This window comes from Phacochoerus africanus, chromosome 14, assembly GCF_016906955.1.
Source record: "Phacochoerus africanus isolate WHEZ1 chromosome 14, ROS_Pafr_v1, whole genome shotgun sequence".
In the NCBI taxonomy this organism is placed as follows: domain Eukaryota; kingdom Metazoa; phylum Chordata; class Mammalia; order Artiodactyla; family Suidae; genus Phacochoerus; species Phacochoerus africanus.
The window spans coordinates 52,954,593-52,968,711 of NC_062557.1; the positions used below are offsets into that span (position 1 = coordinate 52,954,593).

Genomic DNA, 14,119 nt, shown 5'->3' on the forward strand with positions numbered 1-14,119 from the left:
TTCCTTGCTCTTGGTCACTTCCTGCAGGACACTGACCTGTTCCAGGAATACAACATGCTGTGCTGTGTTTGAGGCAGAGAAAATTGGCAGGCTCAGACCCAAATCCCAGCCATGCCTTAATTTCGACCTACTTTTAAACCATGTTTCAGGCAATCATCCCTGTGTGTGCCATCCTGGGGGCGGGGATGGCACATCAGGTTTCTCTTGAGGCTGCCGGGGCAGCCAGTCTCTGGGGCATGTTGGATCAACCTCTTTTTTCTTTCTTTTTTGGTTGCCCTGTGGCATATGGAGTTTGCAGGCCAGGGGTCAGATCTGAGCTGCAGTTGTGACCTATGCCTCTGTTGTGACCAACGCTGGATCCTTTACTCACTGTGCCAGCCCAGGATCAAACCTGTGTCCTGGTGCCGCAGGAGCCACTCCGATCAACCTCTTTTCTTTTCACTATTTGTCTTTCATGTATATCTTTTTCTCCAGTGCCCCCGGCTTTGGTTTATGTGTCTGAGTGGCCGTAACGGGCAGGGCAGGAATAGGTACTAGATATACGTAGGGCAGTCCCGCCAGCTCTCCAGGCTTCAGATCCCATCAGCCATGTTCTGCAGGCAAATATACTCTTCTATGGACTGTATACAGTTGGTAGAACCAAATCCCCCGAAAAAAGATATGTCCAGATCCAAACCTCTAGCACCCGTGAATGTGACCTGACTTGGGAAAAGGGTCTGCTGATGAAATGAAGGTAAGGACCTCACTATGAGATCAGCTCCCATTCGGGTGGGTCCCGAATCCAACGACATAGATTTGGTGTCCAAAGGTGTCCTGCGAGAGAGAGAGAAAAGGAGCACTCACACCGACAGAGGGGACAAGGCCCGTGAAGACGAGACCGAAACTGGGTCTGTGCCACTCTAAGCCAAGCGAGGCCAATCAGAGGAAGGAGAAAGGCATGGAATGGAGTCTCCCTGGGCGCCTCCAGAGGGTGCGAACCCTGCCAACACCTTGATTTCAGACCTTTGGCCTCCAGTTGTTTTAAGCCTCCGTGTTGGTGGCAGTTTGTTAGGGAAGCCCTAGATCAGAGACCTGAGCCACTGTCCCCTTCCGAGCCAGGACCGCCACAGGCAGCTTTCCTGAGAGTGTGGCCTGCACTCCTGCTTCCAGGGCCTTGGCAGCCGTCCTCAGGTGGCTACACGGTGCCCAGAGGTGCTCTGAGTGCCCACCCAGGAGATGTCTGTTCACCAGCACAGGAGACCTGGGGCCCCTTGTGAGGTGCTGGGCTCTGCAGCTTCGGGAGGGGTGGGAATGACGTCCGTGTCCATATCCGATCTGTCTGCTCCAGCCTCAGCCCTTTCTTCCTGTTTGATCCACAGGCTGCTTTCGAGCTGTTCTTCAGCAATTTCTAGTTCTTCGTCTGCCTGTAAAACAGCCACCATCTCCAGGGGTAAGTGCGAGGAATAGAGTCCAAATTTGGCCTTATGACCAAACATTGCCTCGTGCGGACTTTGCTGCAAGGAAACATCAAAGGCTTGATTCCTCGTGACTGGCAGGCCTTCGGCCCAGGGACGTGAGTGGTGCCTCTGCAGCCAGGCACTGAGCATGCTCTTGACATCATGGCTTGCTGGCTCCAGGGAGCCCTGGCCTTGGCCAGGGTGATACTTACCAGAGAGATGATCTTTAGGTCTGGCCATGCCTCACTGAGCTCATTAACAACCTGGTTTGGGAACTCCACGCCACGGGCCGATTCCAACATGCTGGCTGTACCAAGAATTGTGAAAACATCCGAGAGGGCACAGACCACCTCGTGGGCCTCTTTGGCTTTTAATGGCTGTAAAGTAATAAACGTGGTCAAGCGGTCCGGGTAACACAAAATAAACTTGAACTCAGCATCAGCACTGGACTGCATATCAAGCACTTCAACTTGGCATCTGGAGTCAACGTCCTCAAAGGGCATGGGCTTGGGTGCAAGGCCTCTCTTGGGTACTGCGTTCTTCTGGTGGCACTGTTTCCACAGTGTCAGATATAAGACAATGACTTCTTTGGTGACACTGCCATATTTCCCTTGCAGCTCCTTGAGCCTGCACGTCTGCCCGCCATGCCCAGTGTTGGGATGTGTATCGTGAAGCATGGCAAACAGCTCTTCCTTATGCACGTGATACCGTATTTGAGCTCCTTCTCCATGGGAAGTTTCTCTGTGCCTTGTACAGAGATCACGTCCTATTTTGCTGCCTGGCAATAACCCATGTGATGACTTCCTCCCCTTCTCCTTAGCTTTGTTGACTTCCTGGACTGCTTGAAAGTAATTTTCTTTGGAAAATACCACGTGATATTGCAACTGCTGTTTTCAGCTAATTTTGTTACGCTGATAAGAAACTTTGCTCCCGGGAGTTCCCGTCATGGCACAGTGGTTAACGAATCCAACTGGGAACCATGAGGTTGCGGGTTCGATCCCTGCCCTTGCTCAGTGGGTTAACGATCTGGCATTGCCGTGAGATGTGATGTAGGTTGCAGATGCGGCTCGGATCCTGCGTTGCTGTGGCTGTGGCAATAGGCCGGTGGCTACAGCACTGATTAGACCCCTAGCCTGGGAACCTCCATATGCCACAGGAGCGGCCCTCAAAAGGCAAAAAGACCGAAAAAAAAAAGGAAAAAAAAAAAAAGGAAACTTTGCTCTCATGTTACATGTCCTTGTGTTCGAGACACCAGGGGAGTCCCTTCCAGATCTCGTCATGGAGAAGTGCAAGAAGGATCCTAAGAAAGGGAGAAAGAAACAGAACAAAGTTAAAGTCGCTGATATTCCACCTGGAAGACTTTCCTGCCAAAGTTTCTCATTAATGTTTCATCTTTTTTTTTTTTTTTCTTTTTAGGGTCATACCTGCAGCATATGGAAGTTCCTGGGCTAGGGGTCGAATTGGAGCAGAGCTGCAGCTGCCTGCCTAGGCCACAGTCATAGCAGCGTGGGATTCCAGACACATCTGTGACCTGGCTCGGATCCCACGTTGCTGTGGCTGTGGTGTAGGCCGGTAGCTACAGCTCCGATTGGACCCCTAGCCTGGGAAGCTCCATATGCCATGGGATCGGCTCAAGAAATGGCAAAAAAAGACAAAAAAAAAAGATATATACAAATACAAAGGCACAATACAAATATACAAATACATATATGTAAGAGATATATATGCAAATATGTAGTACAAATTTTAGATTTTAGGCAAACAGAATAATAAAACTCCTTAGCTCATACAGTGAAACCTAATTAACCAGTTTTTGTTAATCAAACAGGAGAGATAATTGGAAATCTCTAAGGCAATAATGGGCTTTTTTGGACACGGTATGCAGAAGTTCCTGGGCCAAGGGTCAAACCCACACCACAGCATTGTCACTTATCCACAGCAGTGACAATGCGGGATCCTTAACCTGTTAGGCCACCAGGGAAATTCCATTTCTTTTAAAAATAATATAAATGGGAAAATATTGCTAGAAAGCACTACATAATAACAGTAAACTGAACTTGAAGTTATAACACCAAGGAGGGATTTTTAGTTTTTCCCAAATCAACTTAATTTCTTGGCTGGAGTCTTATCTTCATTTTAGGGGACTCATGGAGCAAGCAGTGGGATTTGTACACACACACACATATATATATATAGTTTTTGTTTGTTTTCTTTTTTTGGCTGCCTTGCAGCATATGGAGTTCCCAGGCCAGGGATCCGATCTGAGCCGCAGTTGCAACCTAAGCCACAGCTTCGGCAACCCTGGATTCTTAACCCACTGTGCCGGGCTGGGACAGAACCTGTGTCCCAGAGCTCCCAAGATGCTGCCAATCCCATTGGGCCACAACGGGAACTCCATGGTGGGATATTTTTAAATGCTGGATTTCCCTTCTCTATCATTTACAGGATTAGTAAGTGAAGACTGGGTCCTTACCCTGAGGCATCTCGTTCTCATAACCTGCCAGCATCGTGCCCCTGGGGCAATCCTCCTGAGAGGCCTAACCCTTCCAATCTTTGGTCATATCCTTTGGTCTTATCTACCACCTGCTGCCACAGGGACGGTTATGTCGTGGGGCCTGGGCTACGGAGCAGTTGCAGCAGGACTGGTGGAGGTCCCGGGCACGGAGGTGTGCCCACATCCATGACTGAGCAGGAGTCATGTGAATCTTACACAGAGAAAAGATAGCAGAGGTAAAGGGAAGGTCTCACATCCAGCAGGATGAGCCCACCTTCGTGGGTGAGGAGGAGGGATTTTGTCCCTTGGGGAGGTCTGCAGGCCTGGCTTGTCTTGATGCTGCCTGAGCCGGAGCCCACATATCTCCAGAACAAAGTGGAGAGTCCATGTGAACTTGAGCACTCCAAGGTCAGGAGACAGTTTCAGGTACAGCCTTGATGGCTCTGGGCAGAAGCAGCTCAGTCTGTTTCCAAAAACAAAAAATTACACCAATGGACATAGAGGTATGTCAGGAAATGATCATGCCAAAAAGCAAGATCTCAAAAGGGTCCACACTCTGCCAAGATCGGAGAATTCTTCAGGCAGAGAACGTGATACTCAGGTGTCTGCACTGAGGTTCCTTAGAACAGCTCCTGGATACAGGAAGCTGATGATGCCAGGAGAAGAGTTCATATGATGATAACAGGAATTCCAACAATCTTAGGAAAACAAGATCCCCCAGATGCCGGCCATCAGATGCAGAGCTGAAGGGCAGGGCAGAATCCTGAGAAGCGGAGAAAGATGGAAACATTTAGAAGCTCTGAGCAAGAGTCTTGGTTAAGCTGAGCCTGTTTCAAGGTCCTGAAGGTCCTCCACTAAAAAAGGCTTTGAATTCCCTTGCTTAGCCTCTCTGGTTAACCATGGAACATTCCAGATTCTAACGCACTACTGGCCATAAAACCACTGACTTGATGACAATTTTCTTTTGAGAGTTAAAACAGAGGCCTTATATAAGTGAACACATCCAGATTTTTGAAACGTGAAAAATACGCTTTTCAGAATTGAAGAAATAGATTATTTGTAAAATGCTCTTTACTCTAAGCTTGAACTCAGGATCCTCAGTGCAAACTGACATTTTAAAGGCTCTGATAAGTCCTGCAGTAAAGGAAAAAAACAACAGCTTGTTTCATAATCAGCCCCTCATAATCAATGACATAATCATTGGCATTCGTTTGTTTCCCAGCTAACATCTATTATCATTCTACAGTCCTCAGAAGAGACATGAAACCACAAGATATTCAATTCAATAGGATCCAGGAAGAGCACCTTCCAGACTCCTCAGGGAAACCAGCATCTCTCAGAAACTGACTGGCTGCATTGGCTGCTATTTGAGGCCCCTCAGGGAACCATGCAGAAAGGAAATGCCTCATCTCCATCCTATAAAAGGATGAAGAAGACATCCTGGAAACAGTTTTATTATCAAAAAATGAAAAAACCTCAGTCTTTTTTTTTTTTGCCTTTTGAGGGCCGCTCCTGCGGCATATGGAGGTTCCCAGGCTAGGGGTCTCATCAGAGCTGTAGCCACCGGCCTATGCCACAGCCACAGCAACGCAGGATCTGAGCTGCATCTGCAAACTGCACCACAGCTCATGGCAACGCCGGATCATTAACCCACTGAGCAAGGCCAGGGATCGAACCCGCAACCTCATGGTTCCCAGTTGGATTCGTTAACCACTGTGCCACGACGGGAACTCCGAAAAAAACCTCAGTCTTTAATGTGAGAAATGGTCCTTACACTGTAATATGAAATTCTTTCAAAAAATTTTATAATAGTTGATTTACAATGTTGTCAGTTTCTGCTGTACAGCAAAGTGACCCAGTTATATATATATGTACAAATATATACTTTTTTCTTGCATTACCCTCCATCATGTTCCATCACAAGTGATTAGATATAGTTCCCTGTGCTATACAGCAGGATCTCATTGCTTATCCACTCCAAATGCAATAATTTGCATCTACTAACCCCAAATTCCCAGTCCATCCCACTTCCTCCTAATAGTATGAAATTCTAAAGCATAGCTCAAGGGCCACGACTGGCTAATAGATTTTTTTTTTTTTTAAATTTTTACGGCTGCACCTGCTGCATATAGAAGTTCCCTGGGTTGGGGTTGAATCGGAGCTGTAGCTGCAGACCTAAGCCACAGCCACAACACCAGATCTGAGACGCACCTGAGACCTACACCACAGGGCTGGATCCTTAACTCAGTGACTGAGGCCAGGGATTGAACTCACATCTTCACAGAGAGAACATGGGATATCCTGCTGAGCCACAACAGGAATCCTGACACATTTATTTTGGTTATTTTATCCAGTGTGTTTTTTTTTTGTCTTTTTGTCTTTTTTTTTGCTGTTGTTGTTGCTATTTCTTGGGCCGCTCCCATGGCATATGGAGGTTCCCAGGCTAGGGGTTGAATCGGAGCTGGAGCCACCGGCCTACGCCAGAGCCACAGCAACGGGGGATCCGAGCCGCGTCTGCAACCTACACCACAGCTCAGGGCAACGCCGGATCGTTAACCCACTGAGCAAGGGCAGGGACCGAACCCGCAACCTCATGGTTCCTAGTCGGATTCGTTAACCACTGCGCCACGATGGGAACTCCCAGTGTGTGTTTTTTTAAAATCTAATGATTTACCTATAATTACAGACTGGGAACTTTCATATAAAAAAATCTAGATTTCTGGCTTTCTTGAAAATGGGAAAATGCTGTCACAGAGTGAGCTTTGCTCCTTTGCTATAACTGGCTGGAGTGGAGGGGTAGCAGCTCCTGTTAGATAGGAAGCTATGCTACTAACTTCTTCACCTGACCAACCCACCCCTGTAGTTATCTGAGTTTCAACACCTGTTCTAAAACAGAGTGAAAAAAACTAAACGTGGCCCCAAAGGAAGGCGGCCAGCTTCCTGGTGTCCTGTGCTGGTGGCCTAACTGATGAAATGAGCTTGTTTAGAGAAAGAACTCCCTTTCTCACCCACTTGTGAGACTTCGCTTTGGCTGTCCGGGACCTGGGATGTCCTTCCCTGGATCTTCCAAATCACGCCCAGCTCAAATCAGCATCCTTCGCGCTGCATTCAGCAGCTCCAGCTGACAGCTGTCTCTCCCTCCTCTCACTGGAGCGCTCTGCTCGAGATTTTTGGTCAACTGGTTCAGAACGGGGCCAAGGCTTCTACCTCGCTGTATCCCCCAGAGGGCCGACGAATACAGAGCTGAGACAAATGGTGTTGAAAGGACATTTGTAAAACACAGGTTTTAGGTGTAGTAGAGAGGCAGTGCACAGGTATGATTAAGAGACTAGGCTTGGGAAGTCAATTTCTGACTCTATCGTGTACTGTGGGCGTAAGCTGGGCAGTTGCTAAGGCTTCAGTTTCCCCAACTATAAAATGGAATACTAGTCTCCAACACGAGTTGTTAGGAAGACTCGGTGGTAATGCAGATAAACCAGTTAATACAGCGTCCTCGCACGTTCCACAATGCAAACTCCCGCTTAGTCCTAAAGACCTGGCTAAAAAAAAAAAAAAAAAAAAAAAAAGCAAAAGCCTTGGCTCGGACATCACCTCCTTTGTACCGCCATCCTCCCCTGACTTCCGCGGCCTCTGCACCACCGCGCCCGGCTCCACACCGGGCCTCGCCCACTCCTCCGAAGGGGGCCAGTTCCGCTGAATAAGTAAACCAGGCCCGCAAGGGAGCAGAGAGGCCTGAGACGACCGATCCAGGTAGTTCTGCATGACCGCGACACTTGGAAGCAGAGGGATGCATCAGCCCCACGGTCGGGAGCACGCCCCACCCACCGCGGCAGCTCTCCGCCCCGCCCCGCCGGGGTTCCCGCGGCCGACCGCGCCGGAAGTGGCTCCGTGCTGACCGGAAGCCCCGCCCCCCCCTGAGGGGCGGCCCGCAGACGCCGGGCGGGGAAGAAGTCCTATACTTGCTCTCCGCTCGTAACGCTGCTTCTGGCGCCTGCCCAGCTTGCGGGTGAGTAAGGGCTCCAAGGTGACGCCTGGGGCCGGCGGAGACGTGACCTTGGCTAAGCCAGGCAGTACCTCAAGTCTCAGGCGGCAAACTCGGTTACCCAGTCCCATTCGTTGTTGTAAAGGCTCTCAGGTAAGTGCACGCCTCCCCTGGAAAGTAAACCGCATTCATTGTCCCACGGGTTTAGATGCTTAAAGTGAGGAAGGGCGGAGACACACAGGTGTTACCAGTTATTCTGCACCCTGTCAGTCCTAAGAGAACCTGCATTTTTATTTTTAACCTTTTCAGGGCCGCACCCGCCGCATATGTAAATTCCCAGGCTAGAGGTCCAGTCAGAGCTGAAGCTGCCAGCGTATTCCACAGCCACACCAGATCACAGCCAAGTCTGCGACCTACACCACAGCTCTGGGCAATTCCGGATCCTTAACCCACTGAGCAAGGCCAGGGATAAGCCGCGTCCTCATGGACAACAGTCGGGTTCTTTACTGCTGAGCCACGACGGGAACTCCAGAACCTGCATTTTTAGATGAACACTTTTTGCTTCTCATTGTAACTTAATGATTTGTTTTGGTTCTGTCACGCAACACCAGTGCACAAAAGAAGATAGTAAAGGGGGCCCTTGGCTATTTCACTACATCCCAGAATTGCTGCTGCCTGCTCAAAACAAAACATACCACTATTTTATTAGCCCTGATTCCAGAATACTGGTTGAAAGGAAGCATTTAAATTATTAAAGAGCTGATGCTCAAAGTTGGTTAAAAAACCAGCTCTCTTAAACAGTACTTTTCTTAGTGGGATCAAGCCACAAAACAGGTAGTCTGCTCCTAGACAGCCAGTATCACCTGCACTCTGAAAACTGACCCACTGGAAACTAGACAGTGTTCGAAAGTACCAGACATAAACAGAGACTCTTCATTTTAGGTTTTTAATGAAAGTTCTATACATGATTATTTTATTCCTGCATCTTCTCAATTGTTTCTTCCTTATATTTTCCCTTTTCCTTTCCTACTTGGCGAGATTTGGCTTTACGTTCAAGGATCTTTTTGCGGTCCTTGTCCAGTTTTAGTCTAGTGATAACCACCTGCAGGAAAATAAGAAAAACACTTCTAAGCTTTAGATAGATAATGAGCAATACAGAACACATGGAAGGCCCAACATTCAGTCCCATTTCCTGACCTGTGGTAGTGGCCACCGTAACACATCAGTGCCAGAGTGTGGGGGATTCCTGAACCCCAAACAAGCCTGGCTTCTGTGTTCCCTAATGCTCAGCCAACAAAGAAGGCAGTGCAGCATCAGGGCCCATCCTCTTCTGTGCTTCATTGCAAAATCAGCTTTTCTACTGTAAAATTCACCATCTTTTCTACTCTCATCTCGGTTTTATAAGCTAACCAAGTTGTACACATTTTTGTTTCTATAGTAACTTTAGAACTGTAGATTGGAAATTAAATGTAGCCTCCACATTTACTTCAGTGCAGAAAGCTTTAGTGAAGTCATTTAACAGGTCTTATTCCAACAGATCTAGTCACTAGGACACCTAGACTATGCTAAATTTTGGTCTTATGAAGGAAGGTGTGGCAAGTGGGAAGAGAGCACCGAATGAGGTCTGGAAATAGAGCAGGGCACCCAGAAGACAACCTCTGCCGCCACGGAGCTTCTAGCCAGTAAATGGAACGCTGGAGCACAGGGGCTCCACGCATTGTATCGTGGTCAGGTATGGCCCCACTGACAGGGCTACATTTGGACAGAGACCTGATGAGAAGGGCTAAGAGTGCTCCAGAGAACAGCAAGCATAAAGGTCCAGAGGCAGGAGAACTTGTGTAAGTTTGGGTGTCTAGTGACATTTAAAAAATAGACCCTCGGGTCCCGCCCCCAAATTCTGCTTCAGTAGACCTGGGAACTGAATTTTCAATTCTAGCAAGTTGTCATGGCTGTAGGAGCAGCAGATGCCATTAGGCTAGAACGTGGAGAGTGGGATAGGACGACGGCAAGAAATAGCTGGTGACTGGAGATCAGGTGTCTTGCAGGCCACTGATGGTTTTTTTTTTTGTCTTTTTAGGGCCCCACCCGTGGCATATAGAGGTTCCCAGGCCAGGGGTCCAATCGGAGCTGTAGCCACTGGCCTTCGCCGCAGCAACTTGGGATCCAAGCCATGTCTGTGACCTACACCACAGCTCAAGGCAACACTGGATCCTTAACCCACTGAGCAAGGCCAGGTATCGAACCCACAACCTCATGGTTCCTAGTCAGATTTGTTAACCACTGAGCCACGATGGGAACTCCACACTGATGGTTCTTATCAACCCACACGGGGTATATGATAATCAATATGACACTCTGGCCTGAGCCATCAGGAGGATAGCACTGCCAGAGGGTGATGCAGTAGCAAATGTTGAGGGTTCAAGGACAAAACCAGTTTAAACTTGTTAGGTTTGAGGTATCCATTAGCTAGCCAAGTTGAAACGCAAAATAGTCAATGGGATATTGAAGTCTCTTTGGAATAATGGAGATGAAGATGACTCACTGAGCCAAGAGGAGGACCAGCTGCCAACTGTGTCAAACACTGCCTTAAGTTCTAAAAACTCTAGGAGTCAGTCACTGACTGTCACTGTTGGTGATCTTGACAACAGCTGATCTAGTGGTGGGGGCAAAAAATATGATTCGAGCAAAGAATGGGAAAGTTCTCGCTTTCAGGAGATACATATTGCAGTAGACAGAGGTGAAGTTTTGGGATGCTTGTGATACACCGAGGGCAGGGAAGAGGGGGAAGGAATGTTAACTGAATCCTAGGCGCTAGATAGGCAGCAGCTGTTTTTCTGTACTAGCGAGTGTTTTGACTTTTCTGTAGTTTGAAGCTTAGATTCATGGTGCCAACATAAGAGCTGAAGAGACAAACACCTCAGTATTTGAACAGGCACAAGTGCATTTATTACCTTTATCTCAAACATAATTGTCTTTGAATTGAGAGAAATTAGAGAAAGCAATATTGGGGAATTCACATTAAAGACCAAGACATGAGGATGAGGCCATACCTTCTATTTTTCACTTGACTGATATCACTAGCAGTAGGCTCTAGCCTCTAAGCCCTAGACTTTCCCCATCTGCAAATGGCTTCTTACTCACTCGCCAGGGCTGTAAAGCTTGCCTTACCTTTTACTCAGTTCTGTTTAATACACAGGGTACCAGCTCTATGTCATCTAAAAATTACTGTATTTCCTAGATTTTAAGACCTATCCATTGTTAGACTGATGAATCAGTTTACTAATAGCTTTTAAGGAAAAAGTACATAAATATACATACAGAATGTTAAAGACAGCCTGACTTCATAAAAATTTAGAACACTCAATTCAAATACAGTATGGGCTTTATGACTGCTTTCCAGCACACCTAAAATCTCTTCATTGGGACTGCTCTGCAAACAAGCAATTTGCCGATAACTGCTCTGCTTGCCTCCTCCCGTCAAGCAGCCGCAAAAACCTCAAACACACCCACCTTGCTGGGGTGAATGCCCACATGGACAGTTGTGCCATTAGCCTTCTCCCGCTGCACTCGTTCAATGTAGATGACGTATTTCTTCCTGTAAACCTGGACTACTTTGCCAATCTGCTGCCCTTTGTAGTGCCCTCGTACAACCTAAATGCAAAATTCAAAAATAGCAGATATAAGTGAATAAGAGAACATTAAACTTGTCGGGAAAACTATGAACCAGGTAAACATCACTTCCTCTATGCGGCTATATATATGCCCTTCCAGTTTTCAAAGACCCAATCATTAATGGAAGCGTGCCAGAAATTCTCTCTTTGGCTTTAACTAACCTGCAAATAAACTATACTCCATATAAATCTCCAATGATGGCCGGAGCATCCCTACAAAAGATGACCCATCGGCAGTTCGTGCTGTGGTCCAAAAGGATTGGTGGCATCTCTGGAACGCAGGGACACAGGTTCCTGGTGTGGTGGGTTAAGGATCCAGGGTTGCTGTGCAGTGTAAGTAGCAACTGCGGCTCAGATTTGATGCCTGGCCCGGGAACTCCATATGCTGTGGGGCAGCCAAAAAAGGAAGCCAACAAGCTCACCTCGGTTTTTTGACCAAGATGACAAGGAAATTGTCACCCCATCTCAAAAGGAACAGGCCAGAGGCCAAAAATATTTAATTCACAACCCATTAAAGTGTCCAATTCACTGCCAGAGAGTGGGCAGCAGCTAATATCTAAGGGAACATACCAGTTCTTTCCCAAAGGTTAACTAACTTCATTCTCTACCCAGGAGTCCCAGTGATTGGCAGCTTACTAAACTGCTTCTGAACAGATGTTTCCTTCTGGTCAGACTTTCTCATGTAAAAATATCTTGAAAGCAGAGAAGACTGCCTCCCAAATCTCCTGGCAGTTTTAGCACCAGCACAGAAGGGACAAATGGCTGGTCTCAACCCCTACCACTATTTGGGAACTTTAATAATGTTGCCAACATGAAGTTGCTTTAGAGACTGCTTGAATCTCTTAATCAGGTAGGAAACAGTTATAGAAAATTTCACTTAAATAGATTTGACTAGTGCTTGCAAAGACATGAAACATGATTCAGTTAGGACTTCTATAGTCTGGATTTTTTGGGTCTTTTTAGGGCTGCACCTTCGGCATATGGAAGTTCCCAGGCTAGGGGTCCAATCCGAGCCACAGCTGCCGGCCTACACCACAGCTTACAGCAATGCCGGCAACCCACTGAGTGAGGCCAGGGATCAGGCCCCCATCCTCATGGATGCTAGTCAGATTCGTTAACCGCTGAGCCACAACATGAACTCCTGCTGTCTGGATTTTGACTCAGACACACAATTGTTTACTAGTCCTCAAATGCCTCCTCAACAACCAAACATACCCAGAAAAAGATACTCCCCAATCTAATGTTCTGGTTCCAAGCCATCTTTCTTTTAACTATGACTGCATCTGATACTTGGGGCAAGTGATTTTCACCAAAGTAAAGGTGATGAAAGCAGCACACTTTTTATACTTTAGTCCCTGGCTCAACATCTTTCTACTCCGTGTTCTGGGAACCAGTGTCGCAGATGTGTCCCTTGCAGAACGCAGTCCACCGTCTGTGCCAAGTGTGCGGGACATCCGCTATGATGATGAGAACACAGCACATACCTGAACTTCATCGTCCTTTCGGATGGGCATGGATCGAACATTGTACTTCTGTCTCAGCTCTTTGGAAAGAGGAGAAGACATAATCTTCCTGCGAATGTGGGAAGGTGCATTGAAATGCCTTTTACGGTTCTTGCTTCGGTCGGAGGTCACAAAAGGATTGAACTTCATTTTGGCTAAATAAAAAATTAAATGTAAACCCTTACACGGCCAAAACTTCACTCAGTTTATAAACAACTGCAACAGTTTCATCTCGAACGTTTACAACGCTCACAGAAATTGTCATAAGTCCTTTAACTCCACCAAAACAGAACTTTCCACTATCAACACTTGTTTTAAACTTCTTGTGTAAGGAAGCTAAGATAGGACTTACGTCTACTGAATTAGGGCAAAGCAGATTGACAACTCAATTTAAATAGAATCACGTTTTAGAAAGACCAATCAACGTTAGCCTAGGGAGTGTGAGCACATTTGAACCCCTCCACAATGAATGAAACCAGGCTCCTCATCCCGAACCTGGAAAACGCACAGAACTCGAGTCCAAAAAGGCGTCTGACGGGCGAACGCGATCTGAAAGTTCTGCACATTTACCAAGAAACTATATGGAGATCATTACTTCGGAAACCACACTGCACAGGCTAGATTCCATCGCAACAGGCTCCCTCCCCTTTAGCGCTGGTTTCCAAGTCCCCAAAATCTCTCTCCTCCTCCCCCAGCCCGGAGGCCCTTGGGATAGGGGAAAAACAGGCCGAGACCATCCTGGCCCCCCTCTCTGGCTGCTACTCGACCGCCAAAACATGATCTAGGTCCCCGGGGTCGAGAGCCACCGTGCTCGTGAACGGATGGCTGCGGATTATATGCATTGTCCGGGGAAATTCTCACCCGCTGGCGCTTCAGCGATGGCCGCAAAAGGGAAGAGAACCACAGTCGTCTTCCGGTTGTGTAAGTTTACGAGAGATCTCGCGAGACAGATGTTTCTTGGAGCGAGAGAGGCACGGCGTTGACGGCGGAGAGGAAACTGGGGACGAAACCGATGACTAGTGACCTCTTGTGTC

General features: G+C 47.5%; 1 protein-coding gene and 1 long non-coding RNA gene across 2 annotated transcripts; both read right to left on the reverse strand.

The window, feature by feature from the left end:
• Positions 1-2,617: 2,617 nt before the first annotated feature.
• LOC125114449 (uncharacterized) lies at positions 2,618-7,766 on the reverse strand. The gene is made up of 4 exons (XR_007131805.1): positions 7,522-7,766; positions 6,943-7,173; positions 4,205-4,693; positions 2,618-2,736 (listed from the first exon to the last, which is right to left on the reverse strand). It is a non-coding gene; the product is annotated as an uncharacterized LOC125114449 (long non-coding RNA).
• A 1,078-nt stretch (positions 7,767-8,844) lies between these two features.
• RPL26 (ribosomal protein L26) lies at positions 8,845-14,020 on the reverse strand. The gene is made up of 4 exons (XM_047758538.1): positions 13,947-14,020; positions 13,068-13,240; positions 11,423-11,563; positions 8,845-9,014 (listed from the first exon to the last, which is right to left on the reverse strand). Exons 2-4 carry the CDS (start codon positions 13,233-13,235, stop codon positions 8,886-8,888), a joined length of 438 nt encoding a protein of 145 aa, XP_047614494.1. The 5' UTR covers positions 13,236-13,240; positions 13,947-14,020; the 3' UTR covers positions 8,845-8,885.
• Positions 14,021-14,119: the final 99 nt, after the last annotated feature.

Coding starts and splice junctions, on each gene's coding strand:
- RPL26 (XM_047758538.1), bottom strand. CDS start 13,235: ATGAAGTTCAATCCTTTTGTGACCTCCGACCGAAGCAAGAACCGTAAA. Junction 11,564..13,067: donor GAAAGGACGATGAAGTTCAG/GTATGTGCTGTG, acceptor TTTTGCATTTAG/GTTGTACGAGGGCACTACAA. Junction 9,015..11,422: donor TGGGCATTCACCCCAGCAAG/GTGGGTGTGTTT, acceptor ATTTTCCTGCAG/GTGGTTATCACTAGACTAAA.